Source organism: Entelurus aequoreus, linkage group LG19 (genome assembly GCF_033978785.1).
Source record: "Entelurus aequoreus isolate RoL-2023_Sb linkage group LG19, RoL_Eaeq_v1.1, whole genome shotgun sequence".
In the NCBI taxonomy this organism is placed as follows: domain Eukaryota; kingdom Metazoa; phylum Chordata; class Actinopteri; order Syngnathiformes; family Syngnathidae; genus Entelurus; species Entelurus aequoreus.
The window spans coordinates 19,358,527-19,373,215 of record NC_084749.1 but is presented as its reverse complement, the minus strand read 5'-3'; the positions used below and the strand labels follow the sequence as shown (position 1 = coordinate 19,373,215).

The window sequence follows — 14,689 nt, the reverse complement described above, 5'->3', positions numbered from 1 at the left end:
CTGCTCACTGCTCCCCTCACCTCCCAGGGGGTGATCAAGGGTGATGGGTCAAATGCAGAGAATAATTTCGCCACACCTAGTGTGTGTGTGACAATCATTGGTACTTTAACTTTAACTTTGACAACCCTACTTGCTAGCATTAGCTTATAGCTAGAATTAAAGAAAGAAACCATCAAAAACATGACTGGGAGTGTGGTCGACTTGGTTGAGCAGTTGGGGCGAAGCACTTACCGAAGCAGACTGCGTCGATAACACCTGCCAAGGATGTAATATAGTATCTAAAATTACCGGTATGTGTCTGTAAAATAATGGACTGGCTGCTGATGGTGTGTTTGACGAAAAAGCAGAAATCCACTCTCCAAGATAAATGTTGCACATTATTATTACTTTACTTCATAAAACTACTGTGGCTGTTTGAGGTACATGCTACTGTATTGTTTTTACACAATATGTCTTATCAAAAAGTATTTTTTTTCTTTTTAAAAGGCACGGTACATGTTAAAAGTGAGCTGTTTGAGGGGGCAAGCACCAATTGATTTGACTTCCATTCATTTCAACCGGCGTTTTGGATTTGAGACACAAGTGTCTTGAGTTAAGAGCTCTGTCACAGAACCAATTAAGCTTGTTACTTGAGTAATTAATAGAAACGTAACGGTATCAAAATCTCACATTCTTAAAGCCACGGTACGATATTATTGTGGTATATTTCTTAGGCCTGGACTGAATTTTTTTTTTTCTCACCTAACCCCTGGCGTTTACTTGTTTCTCACCTTTTTTGTAAGGGGCGCCGGAAGTTGGCAGACCCGTCAGCGATCCTGTTCTGTCTCCCTGTAATGTTTGTCTGATCCTGAATGGGATTGTGCTGAAAATCTTAATTTCCCCTGGGGGATTAGTAAAGTATTTCTGATTCTGATTCTGATAGAATATTTATTTCTAATTAAATTACGATACAAGAGAAAAAGTGACAACAAATGTACATTTTTAAAGGCCTACTGAAATGAAATTTTCTTATTTAAACGGGGATAGCAGGTCCATTCTATGTGTCATACTTGATCATTTCGCGATATTGCCATATTTTGGCTGAAAGGATTTAGTAGAGAAGATCGACGATAAAGTTCGCAACTTTTGGTCGCTGATAAAAAAAAGCCTTGCCTGTACCGGAAGTAGCGTGACATCACAGGTTGTGGAGCGCCTCACATCTGCACATTGTTTACAATCATGGCCACCAGCAGCGAGAGCGTTTCGGACCAAGAAAGCGACGATTACCCCATTAATTTGAGCGAGGATGAAAGATTCGTGGATGAGGAAAGTGAGAGGGAAGGATTAGAGGGCAGTGGAAGCGATTCAGATAGGGAAGATGCTGTGAGAGGCGGGTGGGACCTGATATTCAGCTGGGAATGACTAAAACAGTTAATAAACACAAGACATATATATACTCTATTAGCCACAACACAACCAGGCTTATATTTAATATGCCACAAATTAATCCGCATAACAAACACCTCCCCCTCCCGTCCATATAACCCGCCAATACAACTCAAACACCCGCACAACACACTCAATCCCACAGCCCAAAGTACCGTTCACCTCCGTAAAGTTATATATATATTTCCCCAAAGTTACGTACGTGACATGCACATAGCGGCACGCACGTACGGGCAAGCGATCAAATGTTTGGAAGCCAAAGCTGCGTACTCACGGTAGCGCGTCTACTATCCAACTCAAAGTCCTCCTGGTTGTGTTGCTGCAGCCGGCCGCTAATACACCGCTTCCCACCTACAGCTTTCTTCTTTGCTGTCTCCATTGTTCATTAAACAAATTGCAAAAGATTCACCAACACAGATGTCCAGAATACTGTGGAATTTTGCGATGAAAACAGACGACTTAATAGCTGGCCACAATGCTGTCCCAATATGTCCGCTACAATCCGTGACGTCACGCGCAAACGTCATCATACCGAGACGTTTTCAGCAGAATATTCCGCGGGAAATTTAAAATTGCACTTTACTAACCTAACCCGGCCGTATTGGCATGTGTTGCAATGTTAAGATTTCATCATTGATATATAAACTATCAGACTGCGTGGTCGGTAGTAGTGGGTTTCAGTAGGTCTGATAAAATATCTACTCTCTGCAATAACCACAGAAAAAAAAAACCCAGACTACATAATGACAACAACCGACCATTCATCTCCCTCTCTTTTACTCCCGGAGCATGTGGATGACAACACAATACGCGTAACCTCACGACGCAGATCCTTTCTTTAATAATAATTGGCTTTGGCAAGGTTGTCCTTCCGCCGTCATTACGGGGACTCTTTTCTTTCGCTACCACAAAAGAGCAATAAATGGGGAATGGTTGCGGATTGGAACTGTCTCAAATCAATTGTATATCTTTACTGCCTGTCAATGACAAATGACAAGGTTTGCCACGGCTCCAGCATGGCGTCGGTGTGTCGTATTGATTTTACATCAGCCCGACAAACGTTATTGAAGCAATAACTGATGAGTGCTCTCCTTTACGTCCGTTGATGTTTAAATAAACCGCTATGACAGAGGGCGTGTGCCATTTATTGCGACGTACAGCGTTCCCCTTTGAAAAGGGCCGTGCTGTACGGCGAGCCTGAGCGTGTATCGGGAGCGGGGGAAAGTGAACTGTAAACAAACCGGCTTTTAAAACGAGACAATTTGGGGGGGGAGCGGGGGGTTTGGGTAAAGTGCCAAGCAAAACACAACTGCAGGAAACCGATCCAAAGATTCTGCACATGGGTCAAAGAAGGAGCCTTTGAACTGGGGAGGCAAAGTGTTCTGCCTGTGCAGAGTTGTTGAATTAACAATACTAAGGTATCCAACAAGCCCACTTGTCAAAGTGTGTGTGAGCCTACTGTCAATCCCAGAGTGTTTTTTTTTTTTTTTTTTTTTTTTTACTGCATAGTTTCCCCAATGAGGGGAGGAAAATTTGAGAAACAGCAGCTGGGCATCAGGGTCTTTTGAACGCAAATACACGCAATCATTAGATGACGATGAGGGATACTCTTAATCAGGGGTGTCAAACTCATTTTAGCTCAGGGGCCACATGGAGGAAAATCTATCCAGACGCGGGCCGGAATGGTAAAATCATGACATAATAATTTAAAAATAAAGACAACTTTAAAATGTTTTTTTTTTTTTTGTTTTACTTAGGCCAAAAATAGAACAGGCACATTCTGAAAAATGTACACATTACAAGTAATCCTCTTGGCAAAACTAGGGATGTCCGATAATATCGGCCGATAAATGCTTTGAAATGTAGTATCGTAAAATATCGGTATCGGTTTCAAAGAGTAAAATGTATGACTTTTTAAAACTCCGCTGTGTACACAGACATAGGGAGAAGTACAGAGCGTCAATAAACCTTAAAGGCACTGCTTTTGCGTGCCGGCCCAATCACATAATATCTACGGCTTTTCGCACACACACGTGAATGCAAGTCATACTTGGTCAACAGCCATACAGGTCACACTGAGGGTGGCCGTATATAAACAACTTTAACACTGTTACAAATATGCGCCACACTGTGAACCCACACCAAACAAGAATGACAAACACATTTCGGGAGAACATCCGCACCGTAACACAACATAAACACAACAGAACAAATACCCAGAACCCCTTGCAGCACTAACTCTTCCGGGACGCTACAATATACATCCCCCGCAAAGGTTTAACATGTGTACAAGGATATTTCACATGCCTTTACTGTGTATATAATTAAACAGTATTTATGTTGTATACAATGTGTATTTATAATATGTTGTGAAAAGGACATTTTTTATTTTTTTTGGCAGCTCATCTCGTACTTGACTTTGTTTATAGGGTTAGGCGCAATAAGTGTTCAACTTCAGCCTAAACCCTTTCGGTCTGCAACATTTTTAATTTATGAACGTACAACTGTTTGTTTATGAATGTACATCTGTTTGTTTATGTAAAACTGTTTGTTTATTTTGTTGACCATTGACCGAAGAAAATAATAAACTAAAATTGAAGAAACACAAAAATATAGAAACACACATTTTTACAATGGAGTTCAGAGTGCACATCGTGCCGTCAACAATTTGTTGTTATTAGCAAGCGAGAAGGTATATTTTTGACATGACGGATATAACCAGAGTTCACTACACTGGAAGTATATTACCCGAGGGGGCGTGGCTACAGGATAGAGTTACCAAATGGAAATGTTTTTTTGCATGCATATTATAAAATTATAATAAACAAAAATTCTGTGCTACATTACATGGGACATGTAAGTGTCAAAAAGACAGCCAAAAGAGTTTGGTAGATGAGGATGAATCTAAAGGTAAAATATAGTGTAGAAATGCACTGAGTTGCACGAAATGTAGTCTTGATTTTTAAAATTTTCTTTCGGGGTTTGCATGGCAGCACTTTTTACTGATACAAATTTTCCCTTTTTTTCCCCCCAATGTTACTGTTTTTTTTCTCAAAGGGTGCTCACATGGAATGATTGTGCGAGTCCGTTTGATTTACTGCGAACAATTTCATTCTTCCACTGTGACCCGTTCTGCAATTTCATTGGCCCGATGTGCAAACTCCTGAACCCGGAAAAATCTATAACTTAGCAGCAGCATTGTATGGCTCAAAGCGTGGGAAATGACATTCCAGAAATTACAGTGCTGTAACATGCAGTTCACAGCATGTAAAAAGAGCTTTGTTGACGTTTTTTTTTTTTTTTTTAATGGAAGGCATAATTGACAAATTAGGTGAATAACCATTACCTGCATTATTAGCTGCATTGTGCTAGCAGTTTTTCACTATTTAGAACACACAAAAAATAAAAATACATGTGTTTTAGTCCCAAATAAGGATTTTGAATAACAGGCATAATTCCACAGAAAGTGCATTTTTCCTTTAAGGGAACGCTTATTGTATTTCAACATCCATCCATCCATCCATCCGTTTTCTACCGCTTGTCCCTTTTACATATATATGCAATCTCTAAAAAGCAACATTTTTTAGTAGTTGCCAAATGAATGTGGATGAACAATCACAACAATGATTTAATTCCTCAAAGCAACGCAGAACTGGTGCTTGTTTATTACTGCTGGTCAAACTGAACTGCAACATCCTTATTGTGTTACAATTGTGTTAACAAATGTGTTTGTCTGTGTTGCTTTGCATTGCACTTCTCTCTGGGGGGGATAACTGTTGTCGGTCAAACACAATGTTTGTTGGATTTAACTTTTTAAACATGCAATTGTTCCGTAATTAGTTGGCTGCTAATTAATTTATGCTCCCGTGTTTGATGTGCAGTATTGCCGTACTTTTGAAAGCAACTGTGTGTTCATCCTTTGCATAAATTTGTAACACTCGCCGGAGAGTTCAAAAGAAACGGGACTTGGTTTTCCGCGCATTTAAATAACGTGGCCCCAATTTTGTTTCTGTTTGTTTATAGTGGGAATATTAATGAATTAACATTTTAAACAATCCGTCATTATTGTTGTTCTGCCACTTATTTTTAACTCAATTATATTCTAATAGATCGCTTTTCTTAATGTGTTCTCCCCACTTTGTTCGCCGCACAACACAAGATTATTTACAAATCAGAGCAATGATCAAAAACATGGTAATCAAATTGAAACAATGAGTTGGGAATTGTATTGCATTAGAATTGCAATACAATAGGGTATCTGTTGCAAATTAACCAAAGACCATCTATTATTTGTGTGTGTGTGCGTCTGTGTATGCGTGCATGTTAGGGAACACCGGAAAATGTCTTAGAAACAAGCAACAGGAAAAAAGTAAAAGCTGGATGCCGGTGTCTTACTTTCCAATTCTCCTTGAACCGTCCAAATTTTAATATGTTGATTCCTGTTTTCGATGCTCTGTCCGCCGATCGGAGGAAATAGTGGCCACAAATGATCTATTCACTATCTATTGCCATACACCGTGTAGCGACGCTCCCCATAGTCAATATGCATGTATCATTATCACTTTAAAAAGTGTAGATGTAAGCGCATTACAGCAGAAAGTAAGCAGTTATTAACAAGAAATTAACATGTAGTTTAAAAATAATCTATAGAAAGGTTAAAGGCCTACTGAAACCCACTATTACCGACCACGCAGTCTGATAGTTTATATATCAATGATGAAATCTTAACATTGCAACACATGCCAATACGGCTGGGTTAACTTATAAAGTGCAAGTTTAAATTTCCCGCTAAACTTCCGGTTGAAGATGTCTATGTATGATGACGTATGCGCGTGACGTCAATCGTGGAATCCAATGAGCCAACTTGTACCTAAGTTACGGTCAGAGCGAAAAAAGATATGTCTTGCACTGCATTCTAGTCCTTCACTCTAACGTTCCTCATCCACAAATCTTTCATCCTCGCTCAAATTAATGGGGTAATTGTCGCTTTTTTCGGTCCGAATCGCTCTAGCTGCATTGAAAACAATGGGGAAATGTGAGGAGACTTTCAACTGTTGACGTCACGCTACTTCCGGTACAGGCAAGGCTTTTTTTTAATCAGCGACCAAAAGTTGCAACTTTATCATCGATGTTCTCTACTAAATCCTTTCAGCAAAAATATGGCAATATCGCGAAATGATCAAGTATGACACATCTGCTATCCTCGTTTAAATAAAAAAAATTCATTTCAGTAGGCCTGGGATCAATCCATAAACGTGTAGTATGGATACAAAGTGTCGTACTGTATCAGTATATGATCGATACTAGATTGACAAATCCATTTTTTGGTTTTGTTGTTTTTGTTAATGTTTACAAACTCAGGGAATAATTCCCTGGACACAGGAGGGCTTTGAGGGTAAAAAAACCCCCAAAGTATTTAAATGAGTATTAGATAGTAGTTAAGTTATTGTGCCGTATTTTCCTGGCTATAGAGCGCATCAGGATATTATATACATTTTAGGGAAACAAATATTTTCCATATATTAGCTGCACCAGACTATAAGCACCAGATATGTACTTGGCAAAATAAGTTATTTGCAGAAAACAATTCTGTAAATGAAATACACATACAGTACCTTAATTGTTTCCAAACGGTGTCTGTCACACGGCAGTTAAACGGCCGATCAAACAAAACAGAAGTCATTGTCGTGGACGCACTAGCTGCGGAAGCCAGCTCTCCAATTATCTAAACAGACTCAATAGCTCCACAGTGACGTCTTATTGAGTTCACTGAGGAATTTGTGAAAAAAGAATGCCATTGTAAGTTAATAATACTAACATAGACACTCATAATAGTGTTTGCATAATAGCTAATGCTAACGACGCCAGCGTCATTACATTACAATAGCACGTACAAATATGCATGAAAACACTCCTACAGACATTACACATGGGACGGTTTAGTAAGTAGTTTGGTAGTTTTAGTTATATTGTAAAACTTACAAACGTTGCTTGGAGTGATGAATGAAGAATCCATACGAGTGTAACGCTATGGATGGCTAGAAGACAGCTGAAAGCACTAAATGGAAGGACACTGCAGCAGCTGCAGGGAGGGAACTTGTCCAAAAGATAGCGCCATAGCACAAACAATAAAACACATTCTCAGTATATTTGCTTGGTCTTTTTTTTTAAAGTTCTTTTGGTCGTCCGGAAGAAAAATCCATAATTTAGCCATACTGTCTTATGGATTTAAAGTGTAGGAAAAATGTAGCGGCTTTTAGTTAATTTAAGGTACTATTGACTTTGTTTTGATCAAACAATTGTATGTAATACATATTTAATCAAGAGATATGGATGTTTCGATCAGGGCCTTATACTACAGATTCCCATCATCCTCGAGTGATGTATTAACAGTCATTTGTTTAATGTATTATAGTATGTGCTATTGACAGTTTAACAATATCAAGAACATTATTCTCTTTTACTATATAAAATTGTTTCATCAAAACCAAATTAATAATGAAAATAATGAAAAATCGGGACTCTGCTCTCAAAAAAGCAATTAAAAGAGAAAACCAGCACATTTAGCTGAACTGCATTAATTTTGTCAAGAGGTCATTATTTTGGCATTGTTTTGGCATTGTTGTTAACGAGAAGAATGCGTGGCTGAAATAAAAGTCAGTGTGAGAAAAACGAACAACTTGAGCCTTGATTAAGACCTTCGAGGGAGTAACAAATATGTGTTTTGCAATTAAAATTTTGACAGCACCACATAAGATATGTTTAAATTGCTTGCTAGATTGATTGATTGAAACTTTTATTAGTAGATTGCACAGTACAGTACATATTCCGTACAATTGACCACTAAATGGTAACACCCGAATACGTTTTTCAACTTGTTTAAGTCAAGGTCCACGTTAATCAATTCATGGTACAAATATAGACTATCAGCATAATACAGTCATCACACAAGTTAATCATCATAGTATATACATTGAATTATTTGCATTATTTACAATCCGGGGTGTGGGACGTGGAGGGGGTTAGGTTTGGTTGATATCAGCACTTCAGTCATCAACAATGATATCATCTGAGAAATGGACATTGTAACAGTGTAGGTCTGACTTGGTAGGATATGTACAGCGAGCAGTGAACATAGTGAGTTCAGAAAGCACAAGAACAAGTATATACAGTACATTTGATTATTTACATTTGATTATTTACAATCCGGGGAGGTGGGATGTGGTGGGGGGAGGGTGTTAGTCTAGGGTTGTAGTTGCCTGGAGGTGTTCTTTTAGTGTGGCTTTGAAGGAGGATAGAGATGCACTTTCTTTTACACCTGTTGGGAGTGCATTCCATATTGATGTGGCATAGAAGGAGAATGAGTTAAGACCTCTTGTTAGATCGGAATCTGGGTTTAACGTGGTTTGTGGAGCTCCCCCTGGTGTTGTGGTTATGGCGGTCATTTACGTTATGGAAGTAGTTTGACATGTACTTCGGTATCAGGGAGGTGTAGCGGATTTTATAGACTAGGCTCAGTGCAAGTTGTTTTACTCTGTCCTCCACCCTGAGCCAGCCCACTTTGGAGAAGTGGGTAGGAATGAGGTGTGATCTGGGGTGGAGGTCTAGAAGTAACCTGACAAGCTTGTTCTGGGATGTTTGGAGTCTAGATTTGAGGGTTTTGGAGGTGCTGGGGTACCAGGAGCATGCGTAATCGAAAAAGGGTTGAATGAGAGTCCCCGCTAGAATCTTCATGGTGCTTTTGTTGACCAGAGAGGAGATTCTGTAGAGAAATCTCGTTCGTTGGTTGAGCTTTTTGATTACCTTGGTTGCCATTTTATGACAGGAAAGATTAGCCTCTAGAATGGAACCTAGGTAGGTGACCTCATCTTTCCTGGTGATAACAATGTCATCCACTTTAATAGTGAAGTCACTGACTTTCTAAAGGTTGATTTGGTACCCAAATAGGATGGATTCCGTTTTACCTAAGTGTATGGATAGCTGATGCGTTTTAATAGATTTTTAAATGCGCCAGAAAATAACCCCGTTTTTTATACTGTCGATGTGATTAGGTCGTAAATGTGTTCCTGTATAGTATTTGTCCGGCAATGGTGGTGACATCAGTTATGGTATTTTTTCCGAGGTAATCATTGAAGTCGGACATCACTGAAGGCCTAGGTGGGAAACGCACGGCCCGCCACTGGTGTGGTCGCTGTTGTTTTTGGCTGGAGAAAATATCTTTGTAGGCCTTGGGCTTTCCATATAGTACCACAGCAACTATGGCGCAAGGTCCGAATCATTGTGCGCTTGGCTTTTCAAAGACTACCATGGTTTCTGTCGTCCTTCAGTTTTATAGGAATTCACTCAATTTTTGTGTGTGTATGTGTTCTATGGTATCGTACATTTGTTTGTGATAGTACAGTAGCTTTAAGCATTCTGGGCAATAGGTCTACATTATGACCCGAAAACTTGTACGTAGAAAGATTTGCGGGGGAGGGAGAATAAAATACAAACATTTTCTGTGACCAAAAGTGCAGCCTTTATGCGTCCAAGGGCATGGCATTGTTAGGTTCACAGTGCCGGGCCACGGGGTTGTGTGAACATGAAATATCTTCTTTTATGTGTCGTTTTTTCATTACCTTCCTTTCTCTCCCTCGCTGTTTTCCTCCAATGGTTTTCTTTGATGGTTTCGTCTGGCTTGAATTGCTCTCTTTTTGTGTGTGTGTATGTGTGTGTGTGTGTCTTTTCGTACGTACTACGAACTCACAATGTTTATATTGTGTCTGCTCGCACTTCATCATTACGAGGGTGTTTTCATCTGCGTCAGAATTTGGGTTTGAACCAAATTTGAACCTTCGACGTTTTTTGCGAGGGACGCTCGCGCCTTTGTCGGGGAGCTCGGCCGCACAAAAGGGGGGGGGGGGGCCGCGGTTTGGAGAAGTTGTTCCCGTTCTAAGAGTAGCTCCTCGTCTCATTTCCTTTCAAAACAAACCGCTCATCATTCCAGTCATTAGAGCTGATCTTTTTTTTTTTTTTTTTTTTGACGATAACAAAGAAAGCAAGTGTAACAACTTTGTCCTCCCACCTCACCCCACCGCTCTCTTTGTCTGTTTGCAGGGCCTGTTCATCTTCCTGATATATGGGGTGTACAACACAGAGGTAAGTCTGCATTGTGTCTCAAGGCTGTCGCAGTGAACGAGAGAAATGACAAGTTTCTGATGGGTTCCATGGTTAAAAGCTGTGCCGGTTGAGGAGGAGGAGGGGGAGTGTGTGTGATGGTTGATGGTTAGAGGAGGGCCGGGATGCAAGGGAAGGGGGTGTGGGGCGTCGTTTCCACGCAAGCGTCCCACTGCCCTTCATGCCTGGACTAACTTATATGCATCCGAGTCCGACCATTAAACACTGACACTCCGCCGGTTCTCAGCCACTCATTGCTCACCTACATTGGCTAATATTTCACTGCCTCTTTAAGTTTTTTAAACTCGCCGTCCTCCATTTAGAATCCTGACAAAGCCGCCGGCCGAGTGCCTGGCGAGGTTTTTTCCCCGGCGTGGTTCTCGACGTAGAAGGCGGAGGAGAGAAACGTGATGCCACGAAGCAGCGGGAAAATGTCATATTGAGATGCTGCGGTATTACCATTTAGATTTGCCTTGGCGCACCGGCGACGGGGAATGACGCAATTTGATGGATGAGCCGCGCGTCTCGACAATCGGTCTTGTCGGAAAGTGCCTGTGTTCGGAAAATTACTTCAAAAAAGTAATTAATTACAGTTAGAAATGTCCGATAATGGCTTTTTTGCCGATATTCCGATATTGTCCAACTCTTAATTACCGATTCCGATATCAACCGATACCGATATATAGAGTCGTGGAATTAACACATTATTATGCCTAATTTTGTTGTGATGCCCCGCTGGATGCATTAAACAATGCAACAAGGTTTTCCAAAATAAATCAACTCACGTTATGGAAGAAAAATGCCAACACAGCACTGCCATATTTATTATAGAAGTCATAAAGTGCATTATTTTTTTCAACATTATTTGGACTTTCCCTGATTACATGGCAACAGCTGTTTCTAAGGGAGGGGGGTCGTAAACAGCCATCGCCTTTGACTACAAAACAGTTCAAGGAAAAGGTCGTAAAAGAGTTCAAAGAAAAGGTGTTTGGAGGGGAGTCAGGCCCTGCTTCCTCTCCGCTTTGTAGATCTCGGGTCAAAACAAAAGCTTCCTGTGGATTACAATAGAAGAAAGAAACCGACGCCTTCATGTCGCTTCCCATCGTACACAGTGGAGTTTTACAAGCCTTCTGCTTGGTAGGATCAAAGACAGTTTTTGTCTGCTCGCCGGGAACTCATTGAAAAACAAAGTTTTGTGATAATTTAGATACAATTATTCTGACAATATACCTCGGAGGAACATGTTTTTTTTAGGTTTTTTTGCCGTACGAGAACATGACGAAGCGTATGTCGCGCTGGGCTTCACTGTGGCTACGGTGGGAGACGAGGAAAGACTGATGTGTTGTTTTCTTTGATGTTGATAACGATACAATGTTATGCAGAGGTGTACTTGTAACAATTTAAAAGACAAATTATAGCATTTATCAGTGGTATTGAATAAAAATCACTTTTCGAATGAATCGTGATTCGTATTTGTAACTAGAGATGTCCGATAATGGCTTTTTTGCCGATATTCCGATATTGTCCAACTCTTAATTACCGATTCAGATATCAACCGATACCGACATATACAGTCGTGGAATTAACACATTATTATGCCTAATTTTGTTGTGATGCCCCGCTGGATGCATTAAACAATGTTAACAAGGTTTTCCAAAATAAATCAACTCAAGTTATGGAAAAAAAATGCCAACATGGCACTGCCATATTTATTATTGAAGTCACAAAGTGCATTATTTTTTTCAACATTATTTGGACTTTCCCTGATTACATGGCAACAGCTGTTTCTAAGGGAGGGGGGTTGTAAACAGCCATCGCCTTTGACTACAAAACAGTTCAAGGAAAAGGTCGTAAAAGAGTTCAAAGAAAAGGTGTTTGGAGGGGAGTCAGGCCCTGCTTCCTCTCCGCTTTGTAGATCTCGGGTCAAAACAAAAGCTTCCTGTGGATTACAATAGAAGAAAGAAACCGACGCCTTCATGTCGCTTCCCATCGTACACAGTGGAGTTTTACAAGCCTTCTGCTTGGTAGGATCAAAGACAGTTTTTGTCTGCTCGCCGGGAACTCATTGAAAAACAAAGTTTTGTGATAATTTAGATACAATTATTCTGACAATATACCTCGGAGGAACATGTTTTTTTTAGGTTTTTTTGCCGTACGAGAACATGACGAAGCGTATGTCGCGCTGGGCTTCACTGTGGCTACGGTGGGAGACGAGGAAAGACTGATGTGTTGTTTTCTTTGATGTTGATAACGATACAATGTTATGCAGAGGTGTACTTGTAACAATTTAAAAGACAAATTATAGCATTTATCAGTGGTATTGAATAAAAATCACTTTTCGAATGAATCGTGATTCGTATTTGTAACTAGAGATGTCCGATAATGGCTTTTTTGCCGATATTCCGATATTGTCCAACTCTTAATTACCGATTCAGATATCAACCGATACCGACATATACAGTCGTGGAATTAACACATTATTATGCCTAATTTTGTTGTGATGCCCCGCTGGATGCATTAAACAATGTTAACAAGGTTTTCCAAAATAAATCAACTCAAGTTATGGAAAAAAAATGCCAACATGGCACTGCCATATTTATTATTGAAGTCACAAACTGCATTATTTTTTTTTAACATTATTTGGACTTTCCCTGATTACATGGCAACAGCTGTTTCTAAGGGAGGGGGGTCGTAAACAGCCATCGCCTTTGACTACAAAACAGTTAAAAGAAAAGGTCGTAAAAGAGTTCAAAGAAAAGGTGTTTGGAGGGGAGTCAGGCCCTGCTTCCTCTCCGCTTTGTAGATCTCGGGTCAAAACAAAATCTTCCTGTGGATTACAATAGAAGAAAGAAACCGACGCCTTCATGTCGCTTCCCATCGTACACAGTGGAATTTTACAAGCCTTCTGCTTGGTAGGATCAAAGACAGCTTTTGTCTGCTCGCCGGGAACTCATTGAAACACAAAGTTTTGTGATAACTTAGATACAATTATTCTGACAATATACCTCGGAGGAACATGTTTTTTTTAGGTTTTTTTGCCGTACGAGAACATGACGAAGCGTATGTCGCGCTGGGCTTCACTGTGGCTACGGTGGGAGACGAGGAAAGACTGATGTGTTGTTTTCTTTGATGTTGATAACGATACAATGTTATGCAGAGGTGTACTTGTAACAATTTAAAAGACAAATTATAGCATTTATCAGTGGTATGGAATAAAAATCACTTTTCGAATGAATCGTGATTCGTATTTGTAACTAGAGATGTCCGATAATGGCTTTTTTGCCGATATTCCGATATTGTCCAACTCTTAATTACCGATTCAGATATCAACCGATACCGACATATACAGTCGTGGAATTAACACATTATTATGCCTAATTTTGTTGTGATGCCCCGCTGGATGCATTAAACAATGTAACAAGGTTTTCCAAAATAAAACAACTCAAGTTATGGAAAAAAAATGCCAACATGGCACTGCCATATTTATTATTGAAGTCACAAAGTGCATTATTTTTTTTTAACATTATTTGGACTTTCCCTGATTACATGGCAACAGCTGTTTCTAAGGGAGGGGGGTCGTAAACAGCCATCGCCTTTGACTACAAAACAGTTCAAGGAAAAGGTCGTAAAAGAGTTCAAAGAAAAGGTGTTTGGAGGGGAGTCAGGCCCTGCTTCCTCTCCGCTTTGTAGATCTCGGGTCAAGACAAAATCTTCCTGTGGATTACAATAGAAGAAAGAAACCGACGCTTTCATGTCGCTTCCCATCGTACACAGTGGAGTTTTACAAGCCTTCTTCTTGGTAGGATCAAAGACAGCTTTTGTCTGCTCGCCGGGAACTCATTGAAACACAAAGTTTTGTGTTAACTTTGATACAATTATTCTGACAATATACCTCGGAGGAACATGTTTTTTTTAGTTTTTTTTGCCGAACGAGAACATGACGAAGCGTATGTCGCGCTGGGCTTCACTGTGGCTACTGTGGGAGACGAGGAAAGACTGATGTGTTGTTTTCTTTGATGTTGATAACGATACAATGTTATGCAGAGGTGTACTTGTAACAATTTAAAAGACAAATTATAGCATTTATCAGAAAAAAATCACTTTTTGA

At 40.0% G+C, this 14,689-nt stretch overlaps 1 protein-coding gene across 2 annotated transcripts in view; it reads left to right on the top strand.

Moving 5' to 3' along the window:
* Positions 1–14,689, top strand: part of LOC133635174 (adhesion G-protein coupled receptor D2) — a 273,122-nt gene that overhangs the window by 110,025 nt on the left and 148,408 nt on the right. For both annotated transcript variants that reach the window (XM_062028051.1, XM_062028050.1), the window contains exon 21: positions 10,522–10,563. In XM_062028051.1, coding sequence (XP_061884035.1) covers positions 10,522–10,563 — 42 coding nt within the window. The remainder of the gene's footprint in view (positions 1–10,521; positions 10,564–14,689) is intronic.